The sequence below is a fragment of the Tarenaya hassleriana genome, unplaced genomic scaffold, assembly GCF_000463585.1.
Source record: "Tarenaya hassleriana unplaced genomic scaffold, ASM46358v1 Cleome96, whole genome shotgun sequence".
In the NCBI taxonomy this organism is placed as follows: domain Eukaryota; kingdom Viridiplantae; phylum Streptophyta; class Magnoliopsida; order Brassicales; family Cleomaceae; genus Tarenaya; species Tarenaya hassleriana.
Window position 1 is genome coordinate 341,336 of NW_010972002.1, and position 13,579 is coordinate 354,914.

Sequence of the window (13,579 nt, forward strand, 5' to 3'; positions counted from 1 at the left end):
ACCAACACACTATGGGCAATTGTCCACTTCAAATTAAGTCAAATAACGCTGTTAATGGTTTTGAAAAATACGACAATATTTTCAAAATTTGTATATTTTTTAGAAAATAATATCAAAAATCAATTTTTTCAACTTTTTGGAATAAAAAGACTTTATAAATTAGAAATGTTATATATTAAGATACAAAGAGTGACACTGTATCAGATTATTACATAGCCAGTGAGATCGCCTTAGATAAACTGCTTCAGGAACTCAGTAGCCACAAGTCTTCCTCTTGTATTCACAGACATCTTCAACTCGCTTATTTCCTTGTCTATATCCTGCACTTGCTCACAGAAACAGAAGTCACATATTCTTGTCCAAAAGCCACTTCTCTGCTTCAGACAAGACTGAGAAACATATCGATACAGTTTCATTCATTAATCCGATTGGTCACTACTCCCTACGCAGGTTATATCCGGTCATACTCTATATAGAAAACGACCGATTCACGAGAGGAAGCAAGTAATGACGACCCCCGATTGCCCCGTCATACTAACAATGTCATTGGGATCGATCAAAATGGAAAGTGACTAACTTTAGGGAACCATCAAAAAGCAGGTGAAGAGAAATACTTGCCTCCATAAATTGAACGATGAAATCGATAAGCTTCTGTTTCTGCATCTCTTCGCAGTGGTAGTTTGTTATAAGAAAGCTAATGTCGTAGCCCTGATTAACAACAGGCAAAGCCAGTGAGGATTTGAGAAGCAATTTCTTACATACCCACGGTATCTATCAAACCGTATACACCCACCTGCACTGGTTTCCTCCTCAATACTTGAAAGGCTTCTGCCCTCATGGACAAAAACCTAAGGAACTTCTTTGTTAGTATGTTTTCAAGTTCATCCGCTTGCTTTACCTGCATAGTTGCGATAAATGAACATTAGTAATGACTAAGTAAGAAGCAAGGAAATCAAAGTTGTTGTTCTTCAAGAATTTCATCATCTAGATATGATCCATCATCACCTTGAGGCTTATTCGGAGTGAATTTATGGAGGTTTCTATCAAGCATTTCTCAGCCTCATTCCGACATATCACAACCTGAAAGTTGCAATTAACAGAATCAATCACCACATTTATGGAAATGGAAAGATAACAAAATTCACATGTAATAGAAGCATCAACCGTTACAACAGTTATTGCCGTTAGAAAGGGTGGGAGAATGGGTGTGTTCTCGGTTTTCAGGGGCACAGCAGGCAGAATAGAAGAACAAAGGAGAAAATACATAGTTAATCAATGTCAAAAGTTGACAAGAGAACAAGAACAGCTTACAGGATTTAGTAAAAGTTCCGGGCTGGTCCTGCAAAAGTTAGCAAAATAGATCAGTGAGCATGACATCATACTACTTGAAGTGAGATATCGCAAAAAAAAAACAAAAAAAAAAAACAAGAAGACTGCAGAAAATATAATACACATTTGCAGTACATTCGAGCACTTAAGCATGAGAAATAAAAGCTGGTAAAATACAAGCTGCTTACATACTTTAGTTCAACCTCTGGTTTATTGTGTCTTTCAACTTCTTGACAAGGAAAATTCTGCAGATCACAGACAAAACGAAAAAGTTTCAGGCAAAATACCATGCAAACAGTATCTTGTCATGAGGATTTCACTTAGCCCCATTCATCCACTACTAGTTTAGCCTGTTTAGGAACGAAATATGTAGCTTTCCACATTTAACATCAGACACTAAAAGATAAAATGGCAGAAGCAAAAGTGATAAATCATGGTATATTAAGTCTAAAGTACCATAAACAAGGAAGTAAACAACTCACATGTGCATAACCCACTGGAGTTGTCGTTACGAGAGAGATGAAGCAGAATAATAAGTCTATAAATATCTAAAGTATATGTAGCCATAAAAATGGAAACTTTGACAACTATGCAACAATAACTGCAAACCCAAAATCATCCATACCTGTAAGCACATGGCTGCCTCGAGTGTATTTCTTATACATGCTAGATACAACCTTAATGAGCTAGCCTGAAACATCAGAGATCCAACAGGAAGTGGCTACTTTCAAAAAGTAAGTTAACAATAACATGCAGTAGAATTCGTTGGACATTTTAGTTCTTGAGCTGGAAGTGCTCGAAACAAACTCAACATGTTAAAGGTCACCTTTACTTTGCAAGTACAAGTGAAAAATATGAAAGCCATAAAGCCTAACGAGTTTTCATATTCGCCAAAAATTACTCTTCTACGACAAGATGCCCATATATTAGACTGCAGAATTGTCTTAGATGTCGTCCTAGATAGCGCACATAGCAAAGTGCAACGAAATGCCAAAATACTTCATTTTAGTATGGATCAGGTTGACCTAACTAAACTATAATAGTCTAGCAAAACTTTCAAAAGTGTAGAAACGCAATAACTTTTTTTTATTTTCAAATAGAGGAGGAAAGAAAGGGCTACATTCTTGGTCTTACCATTTCAATGTACCTCTTGGTGATGTGATTCTCTTCCCAGGAACTGCAGCTTGATTTGGACTCCTTTTTTATGAATCCTTACCTACTGAAAAAGAAAATCCAGAAGATAATCCAAACACTAACAGAAAATCACCTTTAGAATGGGACATTATCGATCAAATCATCGAATGAAATCTCACAAACAATTGAAAAGCAACCTCAAATCCAGCTACATTTTCGAGAAAATTACCGAAAAAAAATTAAACATAGAGATAAGCATCAGTATCCACTATCCAGTACATATGTTACAAGGACACCAAATGAAACATACGAGACTCAAACACAAGCAAGAGGCCAACTCAACTGTTTAACCCGATAAGGAAATGAATCGACTTTCCCAGTACCTTCAAACTAATAACCAACAATGCTAGCAGATTTACAGAACTTAAAGACACTGATGAAGAACAAAATCGAGGATTTAAAATCTAATAATCCCTTATCAAACCCTCAAGAGCATATTTTAGAGAATTATCAAATTTCGGAGTGAAATTTGCACCCAAAACTACCCAAGAAAAAGAATATGAGGATTTCGTGCGGAGAAATGACGGTAAAAATCGAACACTCGAATCGTATCATCTCTTTCACGATCATAAAAGGCAGACACGTTGAATTCGAATCGGATCAAAGTAACCCAGAGAATCGCCTCACCAGACTGCAGAAGTCGAAGCGCAATCGAATCGCGTCGAGCAGAGAGGCCTCAGATCTTTGACACGGCTCGTCGGGCTCGACACCAAAATTTCTGCTCTTTGGCTTTTAGCACAGGTACTGACTGCCTCAGAGAGAGAGAGAGAGAGAGAGAGAGAGAATCTTTTTTTATATTCAAGTTTTTCAACTGTTGGGCTACGACTCTCTGTTTCAAATTCAGCTGGTTTAGCTCCGGTACGGCTTTGGTACTTATTTTTTTTGTTTTAGAATTGTCGGTCTGACATTTTAGCTTTTGTTAATCTTGATATAAAAAAAAAGAATATTAATTATTTTGGTTTCAATATTATTGTGAATTTAGCGTACAGGAAAAAAAATCGAGATTAAAGAACACATTATTGTGAAACCGAACCAAATTCTAATAGAAACAATAAAAAAAATTGAATATATATATATATAATTTTTCTACCAAAAAAAATCTCATATCCAAATATAACTTGACCAATAATATCAACCAACTTTTTAAACTTAGTTTTTTAAAAAATTTAGGGATTTTGCGTTAGAATCGAAGAAACTAGTAAACTACTATAATTAAAGTGACAATTTTAAGGATTTTTTTAACTTAACCCTAATAAGGATCAAAGCTTTGCCCTGCTCATCTGGGTAACTTCACGCGCACGAAAACAAGAAACCCAAAGAAGAAGACAACCCTAAACTCTGTCCAGGCGATGCCCAATCCGATGCAATACTCAACCCACTTAACACAAGACGATACCGTGTAGTTATGGCAAAGAAAACTAGCATCTACACTGTAATATATATATATATATATATATATACAGAGAGGAGGATTAGGGTTTGGAAAGATGATGAGATTTCTTGGTTAGCAAGTAATTATTACCCTGAAGATTTAGACCGTAACTTGTCCGCCACGTACAGCATATGACTGATGTTTCCTGGAGGATATTTCTGGAGAAGTTTGAGGTTTGACGTGAAATCTCCAGCAAGAAGACGTCTTCGAACTAGAATCAACATCGCACAGCAAATCCGAAGCAGAGTTTCCTGCATTTACATGGAATGGAAATCTCTTAGGGTTTGTTTCTCATGGAATCAGAAACTAATCACTATGATCACACTCCTCTCCTGTAATCATTTCAACAAAATCATAACATTTCAAATCGAGATTCATTTTTTGAGGTTTCTGTTAAACGCCACCTACCTGCATATGCTTATGTCGACAGATATCGGGGCACTATTTTCCCTATGGGAACAGATAGCAGAAAAATGCGCTAAAAAATTCGTCCATTCCGTCCTATATCTCGAGACAACCATAAGAAATCTTATTTTCTGATCCAGCTAAACAAAGCTATAGAAAACCTTTATCCTGTATTCCTATGATTTCCAAGAAAATTATTTTAAGATTTTTAGAGATAGATCTTTGTTTGATGCATCCTCTGTTTCAGAATAAAAAATAAAAACCTTGATAGAATCCAGATGGTAACAGACTATAGAGTACCTGAGGACCCTCGAGGTCGCTTAAGAGTGTGTCCCAGATTCGGAGGCTGTCTGCAAAGTTGAACTCCTGGGTCAGGAGGAGAGTGATCCATCTGAACGCGTAAAATTGTGGATTTATCTGAAAATTTTATACATGTGTCTCAATATTCACCAGCCTGAAATGATTAAAAGTAGCATACAGAGAACCAAACATTTTGCAGGGTTTGCAAGCAATGCTTCACGCTTAAAATTTCGGCATGCACTCATGCTAGCTCTGAACCAGTGAGAATATAAGGATAACACGTCCTATTAGCATCAAGTCATTGATGAACCATCAAGAGGGCAAAAGAATTATAATGGTTTTTGGGGTAACTTACTTTTGTTGTGATCTCTAGATGACGCCAAAGTTCTTCGTCATGCTCCTTCAAGAGCTGTGAAAGTCTTGTGATAGTGGAACGAATACCAACGACACTGTTATCCAGTTGTTGACAGAAATTATCTCGAAACCCACTCATCAGTTCAACAAAACAAAAAAATGCATCTGATTCAGCATGGGCCTGCATAACTTAAAAGGCCAACAGTAAGTAAAAGGAATATATTGCAAAAGAATGCAACAAAACTTTGGGTATATACAATTTATGAAAAGGAAAATTGGAAACGGGCATTTACTCACTGAATTTCCTTCATCGGGGTCATTTTTAAATATGTAGAAAATGGGTGCCAAAATCTCATTCATCCCTTGAACATATCTGATGCCAGGATTCAACTTCGCAAAAATGATCAAGATGTTCTTCAAAGCATCCTGATCATGTGTTACACATGTTAATGACCCCAAACTCTATCACTGAACATGTGTGAAACACCCAGAAAGTCTGTCGTGTAAATAAATAGAGGTATCCAAAACTTCACCTGATTAGATCTTGCAGCTACTGAATCCCCAGAGAAAAAGTGTAAGTCTGGATGAGTGCGCATTACATCTCGGTCAATCTGTTCCATGACTTCCGAGTCCTAAACAGTATTAAAGTCGGTATTAGTAACTTCAGTTTGCAGTTTCTGTGGGAAGCGTTTTTGAGAGTTATAGTAACCTATTCCAAGACTATTGTTCCTCATGAGTTATTATATTATATCTGATATCATAGACAAGCGCAGCTGTAAAAATCTGATACCAAGTTTCTCCAACAAATACCTTGAAAAAATTATTCCATGTGCTTGTTGTTCCAAGACTTAAGGGATGATCTTCATGAGTTATCTCTGACCTTGAAAGGACACCACTGCCTTCATTTTTTGGCTCATTACTATCACGACCCTTTGATTTATCCAATCTCCTCGTTATTTCTGACTAGTTAGCCATAAAAACAGTTAACAACAAACGGTAATCTCAAATTGAAAACAAAAACACGTCACAAGGGAAGGGCAGTGGACCAGATATATAAGCACCTAAATACCGGCAGTGAACACAGTTATTTATAGTCATTAACTCTTAAGAATACCTCAACGCAATATCACACCCAAGGACCCTATATCATTCTGGCTAGTCCAATGCAAGATATAATGCTGCTTAGCTCTCGAGTTCTCAAGTTATATACAGATCTAAGAGTTTCAAACTTCATGGTTCAGATAAAATCATGAATCCTAATGGCTCTTCTCTAACAACTTTATCAAAGCACAGTAAAAAGCATCATTCAACAAAATCACCAGGTCTATAGGATGTCCATGATAGTCTCATCTACATTCAGCCAAATGACAGGTATAATGGCCAATACCCGATATATTCTTTTAGCTCTAGTCACAGATATGAAGCTAAGTAGCTACTGTATCTAGCTCACAATCATGCTTTCAAAACCGCAATACTCTAATCAGAAGTTTGACCATATCTCTCCATAGTATGGTCAAAGGATTCAACAGGGTGTATAAATTAGTTATATTTTCCTCATATTTTACAATAGCAATAATTGCATGCAATCATTGAAGTGAACAAGCATCAAATAGGAAAGCCGGACTTACAGGCTTCATCAGAAGCTCCTCTTTGAACTGCTTGTACTGTGACCGTTTCTTAGCCATCTCAGAGGGCCAAAAGGAGCGATCAGGTGGCAAATAACCGAGTAAGAGCTGCCATGGTCAATAGAATAATCTGAAGCAAACTAACAGAATTGGCAATGGAAAGCCTCTATTCCTAGTTCAAAATCCAAATTAACATTTAAAGAATGCACCATAGACTTCAAGTGAGTACTGTGGAAGAAGTGGCAGATTCAAGGAAAACAGAAGAACCCAAACTAGACTACACTGTCATCAGTCATGAGCATACTATCAGTTTCATATTATACATTTCTCCACTCTGTAAGTTCACCTGGAGGAGAAAATTTTAACATGACTCTTTCATCTTCTTCCCAAATTCAAGGAGCCTAACTATGAAATGTCCAAAATACATTACCTTCCAGACAATTGAGCGAATGCCAGCATGATCAGGTAGACCTTGAGAAGCTATTTTCCTCACTTCCTTCAAGTTTATCACCTTCTTGGATAACTAAAAACACCCAGATAAAGTAAAAACAATCAACAACATGCAATTCCCAGAGACAGAAATACGAGGTTGTGTTCTTCTCAGGAGCAGCAAAAGCGGTCACTAACCTCCGCCAAGAGCTGTGCTTGCCGAGAAACATCCCCCACCGGAGAAGCCTCCGGAGTCCAGTTCTCACCTCCGGCGTTACCGCTCCCATTCCGCTGATCGTTCGACTCGGTCTTCGCCGGAGGAGGAGGAGCCGGAAGTGGCGGATCTGGTGCGGCGGACTTAGTTGACGGAGGAGAAACACGAAGCGGTGGCGGCGGCGGCGACGGCGACGGGGAAATCTCGACGATGGGTTGAGATACGGCTGAAGAGGAGTGGCGGAGGAGGCGATCGTCGCCGGGAGAAGGGGAAGTGGACCACATGGAGCTGTTCAGCCAATCGGGAACACCTTTCTTCGCCATAGATTCCAACAGATGTGAGCAGAGCTCTGATTTGATGATTGATTGCAATGGCGGAGTCTTCGATCGGAGTTCTTTTTCTTTCTTTGAAAAAAAAACGAATAGAAAAAGAAAAAAGAAAATTCATTTATTTTTTTAAAAAAAAATCTTATTTTGTGAATGTGCAGAAACGTGAAATTGGCCTTATAAAAACTGCTCTTTTATCTTTCCCTTTCTCTCTCCCTGTTTGTCATTGACTTTCGTTCTTCTCCGGATCGCTTGTTAGCTCGCTGCGCGGATCTCTCCGATTCGATTCATCATGACTCATATCCTTCTACTCCTTAATTTTGTGTTTCAATCGATAGATTTCGATCTCGTTATAGTTTCTGGGTCTCGCTCGATTGTTTTCATATCGAAATTCCTCTGTTCTTGGAGGGTTTTTGCGAACTCGATTTCGCTCAAAGCGGGGTTCTTTTTCTTATCAGATTGATTTGAAGTTTAGGGTTTGCGGTTTCCTCCTATGGGTTACTTGATAATCTTCGTTTTGTATCATATATGTTGGGATTCTTGTCTGTTTCTGGTTATGCCCGAATAGGAGAAACAGCAAATTTACTTAATTTCTGTACTGATGGCCTCGAATTGTGTTGCTTTTCATTCATTATCTGGTTGTGTGAATCTGATTTTGGCTGAAATTCATAGTCGGGTCGTTCTGTTCGGTCGTTCGTATCGGCTTCTAGATTAGGCTAGAGACAAGACCGTGTTTCTTAAAAGTCATGCTCTTTTGTTTCTTTAGGACATCTCTCTTGATTTCGTCCTCAGATCATAACAGGTGTAGGGTTTTCTATCTCCATTTGTTGTTAATTCGTGTCTGGTTTGTGGATTATAGTCTCTGTGGCTTATTCAAGAATCGGAATCCTTGTTTCCTTTGACTCTGTTGCTGCTTGGTTTGATGTGAATTTGCACGAGGTAACCAGAGAGAGCGTGACCGTGAGAGATCTCAGGCTCGTACCTCAGGCAAGGGAAAGAACAAAGATGATGGGCTGACGCCCGAGCAACGCCGTGAAAGGTATCAAAACCTACGAAAAAACGAAGCTTTATATTGTTTTCATTGGCAGATACTAACTCGGTTATGATGTGAACATGAACCCTAAGGTTTAGTCATTGCTTATATATTAGAATGGATCCATATACTCGATGTGGGAGTGGGACGCATCAAGTTCTTGCCATGGGTGGATTGTATTTGTATCTGATAGATATTTGCTGTTGTTGCTTCTTGTGTTGCAGGGATGCAAAAGCCTTGCAAGAGAAGATGGCCAAGAAGGCGGCTCAAGCAGATGCTGGAGGGAATTCAGGAGGAGGCAAAGGAAACAACAAGAAATAAACCCGGGTTTGCAATCTCATCTTTGAAACAATTATAGTTCTTGTCACTCTTGGGATTGATCTATCCTTTGTTTAAATTATCTGAAAAATCAAGTTCTCGGGTTTTTCTCTCTGTGTTTGATGTCAAACATCACCACCAATCATGTGTAAACTTGGTTCTGAATCTTTTCTTCATTATTTTGGTTTCGCTTCATTGAATTATAAGAAGTTTTTAGAGGTTAGGCGAGAACCCTCTGGTGAGAATGATGAGAATAAGATCCATGATGATTCATCCCTAGGAGGAAATCAATATGTATAGTCTGTTTGAATCTATGAACATCAACTAAGAGAGTTTCATGTGATTAGAAACGTATTACGATCAGGTCACGGGTTGGATTTAGTACTCGTCGTGGCTTGCCCTAGATTTATCTTTCTTCTACCGATACCAGGGCAAGGCCTCGTCGATATCGTGTTAACGGGAAAAGAACGAGCAGCCAGTGAAGTTTGTGGTATAGTTCTGTTTACAAGTTTACATTCTTGGAACCCTAGAGATTTGAGATTGAGCTTATTAGTGGTTTTGGTTCTGATGCGTTTCTGCAAACCTCAAAACCACAACAGCAGTGAGATTTAAGACTTGAACCCATGAAATAATAAACGGGCCGATCCAACACTCGAGCTGAGGATTTTGGGTTCGGGTTTGGACCGACCCAAATTTTTTCGGGTCTGTAGAATCAAACCCGAAACTCAACTCTATAGGGCCGGGGCTCTAGGTCGAACCGGCCTATCTAATATCCTTACTATGCACAGATATATTTTTCATTTTTATTTTTTTAATAAAAACTAAATCGGATTTTCGGATCGGTCCGAAACTCTATTTTAACCTAGAAACCTGAAATTTTTTTGGTCTATAAATTTAATCTCGAAACCCAATATTTTTCGGATGGACTCGAATTAGGTTTCCGGATAAAATTAACACCCTACCATGGAACATGTCCCTACTTGTGTTCCAATTACAAGAGGTCGTTACAAAGAAAGCTGGTTCGAAGCTAGAGCAGGATCTTTGATATTTTTACCCTACAAGAGTATTGAATTTTGAAACAGAGAATGAAGAGGTATACATGTACACACATATATGGGTGTGTATATGGATGTATAATAGAAGCGGATCTACGCACATATGGAATTAATGGGACACTTGCTCCTCATTATACCATGATATATACGTATAGTTTCTCATATTGATGTATAATTGTTGACGCTGGAAGAAAAAAAATTGTATTCCATTTATCCAAAAGAAAGTGATCCATAGTAAAGTATATAGGGATGTCAATCGGGTCGGACCGGACAGCACTCGCCGATGGTTTTGGTGTCGGGTTCTGACCGACCGGATTTTTTAATGCCTATATAACTAAGTACGAAGTTCGGCCCTATAGATTTGAGTTTCGGATTGAACGGGATCAGGTCGGGACGGCCCCTACAAATTACTTTGTAAATATATTTTTTATTAAGATTATATATATATATATATATATTTCAGGCCGAAAAAACTTAGCTCGAAGTCTGTGAACCGGGCCGAAAACTCGATTTTTTTTTTAAATCGAAAAACTTAAACCTAAAGTCCGCTATTTTTCGCGTTGGACCGGGTTGGATTTCACGCCTCAAGTCTAAATTGACACCTCTACTGGTATATTCAGTAAAACTTTTTCTGGATCCATCCATATAAAATAATTTGTTAATATATATAATCAGATAATGTTAAGGTGGGAGAGATTGTATGTAAATGATGTTAATGTCTCGGGGGTTATATTATAGTTCGATTATTTTTTTAATAATAATATTTTAACTTGGTTATTTCTGTACTCTATTTTTTTTATTTTACAAAATTTATGTATAAAATCTACATCAAATTATTTGCTCAGTGTTATATTCAGATTTTCCTTGACTCAATTTTTATTAAAAAATTATTCGTTTCTATAAAAAAAAATTCCGTTCGTTTTTCTTATTATTTTCATATTTATCACGGGTTTGTTATAAAAATGATATATTTTAAATTTGATTTAAATAAAATTATATATTATTCATTTTTAACTTAATTCGAATTTTAATATCCGAACGGAAACATCAATTCATGTATATATCGATATAGTGTCGTTGAAATAATTGATTGATTAAAATAATTCAATAAATTACAAACAAAAGATAGAGAGAGAAATAATATAAAAAATATGGAAACAAAAGTGAAATACAAAAAAAAAAACATATTAGGGTTAATTTAATACCGACCGAATTCTACATATGATGCAAAAGAGTTTATGAAATTGCCACTTTTTATTATATTGTGGAGTTGTTGGAATTGAGCATTTTTTTACATTTCATTTTTTGGTGATGATGGAATTTTGTACATCGTGATGTCTTAAAATATTAAGTAAAATAAAAGGAGACTTTTTTTTTCATATTTTGAATTGAAATTGTGGAACTATTAATTAAAATTATCATTTGGGATTCACGCATCTCTTTCATCCACATCAATACAAAAAAAAAATATAAAATGATTAAAAACATAAAACACATCATAAAAAATGAAAAAGACGGATGGAAAATTTTTTTGAAAGCAATAAAAAAATTAATTTAGTTAGTTTAACCGATGAAATGAAGATGTAAAACGTATGTATCATACCGAATTCGAGTTTTAAATTTAGAAAATATTTTGAAAGCAATAAAAAAAATTAATTTGGTTAGTTTAACCGATGAAATGAAGATGTAAACCGTATGTATCATCTCGAATTCGAGTTTTAAATTGGGAAAATATTTTGAAAGCAATAAAAAAAATTAATTTGGTTAGTTTAACCGATGAAATAGAAATGTAAAATGTATGTATCATTCCGAATTCGAATTTTAAATTGGGGAGAAGAAGGTATATTGTAATCACATGATTTATTCATGACTCCGAGATTAATGTGGGTTTCGTATCAATACACCCAATTATTAAAAAAAAAAAAGAGAATGAAGAGATAAAAATTGTCGCTATCCATATTTACCGACAGAATTTTTAAAACAAAAAAAAAGGTGGACCGCAAAATGAAATTTTCCGAACAAAAAGCTTAAATAAATCAAGTGGCTTGGGTTGCAAGAAAGCCAAAAAAAAACTATTATAGGGGAACCACAAACCAACTGACACGTGGCAATATTTGATGGAGATGACGTGTCGCTTTCATTCTACGTAATTGGCTGCCTTAGATTCTCTGTCTTACGTGCGTAAGCTGTCCCACTCCTCCGATGGAACTAAAAAAACAAAATCCACTTACAATTTTTAAAATTTAATCAAATTAATTATTGCTTAAACGATATTTATTGTTATTTTCTCAACTCCAATATTATTTGATAAAAAAAAATTGGAAAATGCGTTAACATTAATTATTAAATGAATATTAAAATGATAATTATAATTAGAGAAGCCGTAATTAGTGTGATGATATAATATTTTGAGCTCGTCTTTAAAATAAGATATACAAACGAATCTGGAAATCGATCCTGTCCATATATATATATATACACACACACATAATAAACTATAGCATTATTAAATCACGCCGTTTAATTAGATGGTGTTGAATTCAAATTGTACAAATGAAATATATATATATATATATATATATATATATAGATGATATGTGTGGAATGTAATTAATAAGAATATGAAAAGTTTATGGATCTAATGACATCAAACTTTAACTAAAAGGTTCCAAAAGGTTACAAATAACCCATGCTGATGAATGTCTCCACATAGCGTTTTTTGCTTTTGCTTTTTTTTTCTTTTCCTAATTTGGCTTATTCCTTGTGTCTCATCCTCTCCATCTCTATCAAACATAAAATTTAGAAAAAGATTCTTAATTATCATAAAGAAATAATAAATAAGACGAGATTAGATCTGATTGTCTACATGAATTGAGTTTCTTCTCTTTATATATATATATATATATATGTATATGTGTGTGTGTATGTGTATACAAAGTTTTTGTATCTCATACTTTTCTTAATTAGTCTAATTTATAATGTATTTATTTATCTGTATATCCATAATATTAAAAAAAATTGAACTGTTGAAAGCATTAATACAGTGGGATGCCAAATAAATTAATACGGTGGTACATCGTCTACAAAAACCACTAAATATATATTATTGTTATTGTAACAATTGCAATTTAAGAAAATGTGTTATGCTTTTTTTTTTCTCACATGTAATGGATGATGATGAATATAGCCGCATATATACACTGCTTCCCACTCCACTAATTGGTCATCAGCTTCACATGCTCATATTATTCTTTTCTTTTTTTGATGAACACACAAACTGGTGGTTTCAAAAAGAGGTAATGTGATGCCTTTAGCATTTCCCAGATCTTCAATTAATAATTTGTGTTTTGTTCTTTAGTTTTTGAGAGAGAGAGAGAGAGAGAGAGAGAGAGAGAGAGAGAGAGAGAGAGAGTTGAAGAAATAAAGAAGATTTTGATGTCATGGAAATGAAACAGGGAGAAGCAATTAGGCCTCACATGGCATAATTAGGAAATCATTGAGGAGAATTTTAATTGAAATTTAATATATTTCTTAAAATTCAATTACACAATAATGACTAAGGCCC

The 13,579-nt window shown here is 35.7% G+C and overlaps 3 protein-coding genes across 5 annotated transcripts; 1 reads left to right on the forward strand and 2 right to left on the reverse strand.

Annotated features, from left to right (window-relative positions):
• Window positions 1-136: 136 nt before the first annotated feature.
• On the reverse strand, window positions 137-3,306 carry LOC104804809 (actin-related protein 2/3 complex subunit 4). 3 transcript variants are annotated; one of them, XM_010529175.2, is made up of 9 exons: window positions 3,151-3,306; window positions 2,464-2,545; window positions 1,955-2,020; window positions 1,522-1,574; window positions 1,312-1,339; window positions 1,006-1,080; window positions 794-898; window positions 619-708; window positions 137-320 (listed from the first exon to the last, which is right to left on the reverse strand). In XM_010529175.2, the coding sequence occupies exons 2-9, from the start codon at window positions 2,464-2,466 to the stop codon at window positions 231-233; spliced, it is 510 nt and encodes a 169-aa protein (XP_010527477.1). In that variant the 5' UTR covers window positions 2,467-2,545; window positions 3,151-3,306; the 3' UTR covers window positions 137-230. The 3 variants fall into 3 exon arrangements, with proteins under 3 accessions (XP_010527477.1, XP_010527474.1, XP_010527475.1); XM_010529172.2 differs by having other exon boundaries at window positions 2,464-2,548; XM_010529173.2 differs by having other exon boundaries at window positions 2,464-2,581.
• A 435-nt stretch (window positions 3,307-3,741) lies between these two features.
• Window positions 3,742-7,697, reverse strand: LOC104804810 (TBC domain-containing protein C1952.17c-like). The gene is made up of 9 exons (XM_010529176.2): window positions 7,267-7,697; window positions 7,070-7,162; window positions 6,643-6,747; window positions 5,825-5,977; window positions 5,548-5,646; window positions 5,312-5,440; window positions 5,016-5,195; window positions 4,661-4,777; window positions 3,742-4,206 (listed from the first exon to the last, which is right to left on the reverse strand). The coding sequence occupies exons 1-9, from the start codon at window positions 7,603-7,605 to the stop codon at window positions 4,042-4,044; spliced, it is 1,380 nt and encodes a 459-aa protein (XP_010527478.1). The 5' UTR covers window positions 7,606-7,697; the 3' UTR covers window positions 3,742-4,041.
• Window positions 7,698-7,803: 106 nt separating this feature from the next.
• LOC104804811 (small EDRK-rich factor 2-like) lies at window positions 7,804-9,159 on the forward strand. Its single transcript, XM_019201462.1, has 3 exons — window positions 7,804-7,907; window positions 8,545-8,647; window positions 8,866-9,159. The coding sequence occupies exons 1-3, from the start codon at window positions 7,901-7,903 to the stop codon at window positions 8,960-8,962; spliced, it is 207 nt and encodes a 68-aa protein (XP_019057007.1). The 5' UTR covers window positions 7,804-7,900; the 3' UTR covers window positions 8,963-9,159.
• The last annotated feature ends 4,420 nt before the right edge of the window (window positions 9,160-13,579 follow it).

What these genes read in the sequence shown, in the direction of transcription:
- LOC104804811 (XM_019201462.1), top strand. An exon ending in CCCGAGCAACGCCGTGAAAG is followed by an intron (nt 8,648 to 8,865) that starts GTATCAAAACCT and finishes CTTGTGTTGCAG; the next exon opens with GGATGCAAAAGCCTTGCAAG.
- LOC104804810 (XM_010529176.2), bottom strand. Translation starts at nt 7,605, where the DNA reads ATGGCGAAGAAAGGTGTTCCCGATTGGCTGAACAGCTCCATGTGGTCC. An exon ending in ACCCCGATGAAGGAAATTCA is followed by an intron (nt 5,196 to 5,311) that starts GTGAGTAAATGC and finishes TAAGTTATGCAG; the next exon opens with GCCCATGCTGAATCAGATGC. An exon ending in ATCTAGAGATCACAACAAAA is followed by an intron (nt 4,778 to 5,015) that starts GTAAGTTACCCC and finishes TAAAATTTTCAG; the next exon opens with ATAAATCCACAATTTTACGC.
- LOC104804809 (XM_010529175.2), bottom strand. An exon ending in AGGCAGCCATGTGCTTACAG is followed by an intron (nt 1,575 to 1,954) that starts GTATGGATGATT and finishes TGTGATCTGCAG; the next exon opens with AATTTTCCTTGTCAAGAAGT. An exon ending in TCATCGTTCAATTTATGGAG is followed by an intron (nt 321 to 618) that starts GCAAGTATTTCT and finishes GAGCAAGTGCAG; the next exon opens with GATATAGACAAGGAAATAAG.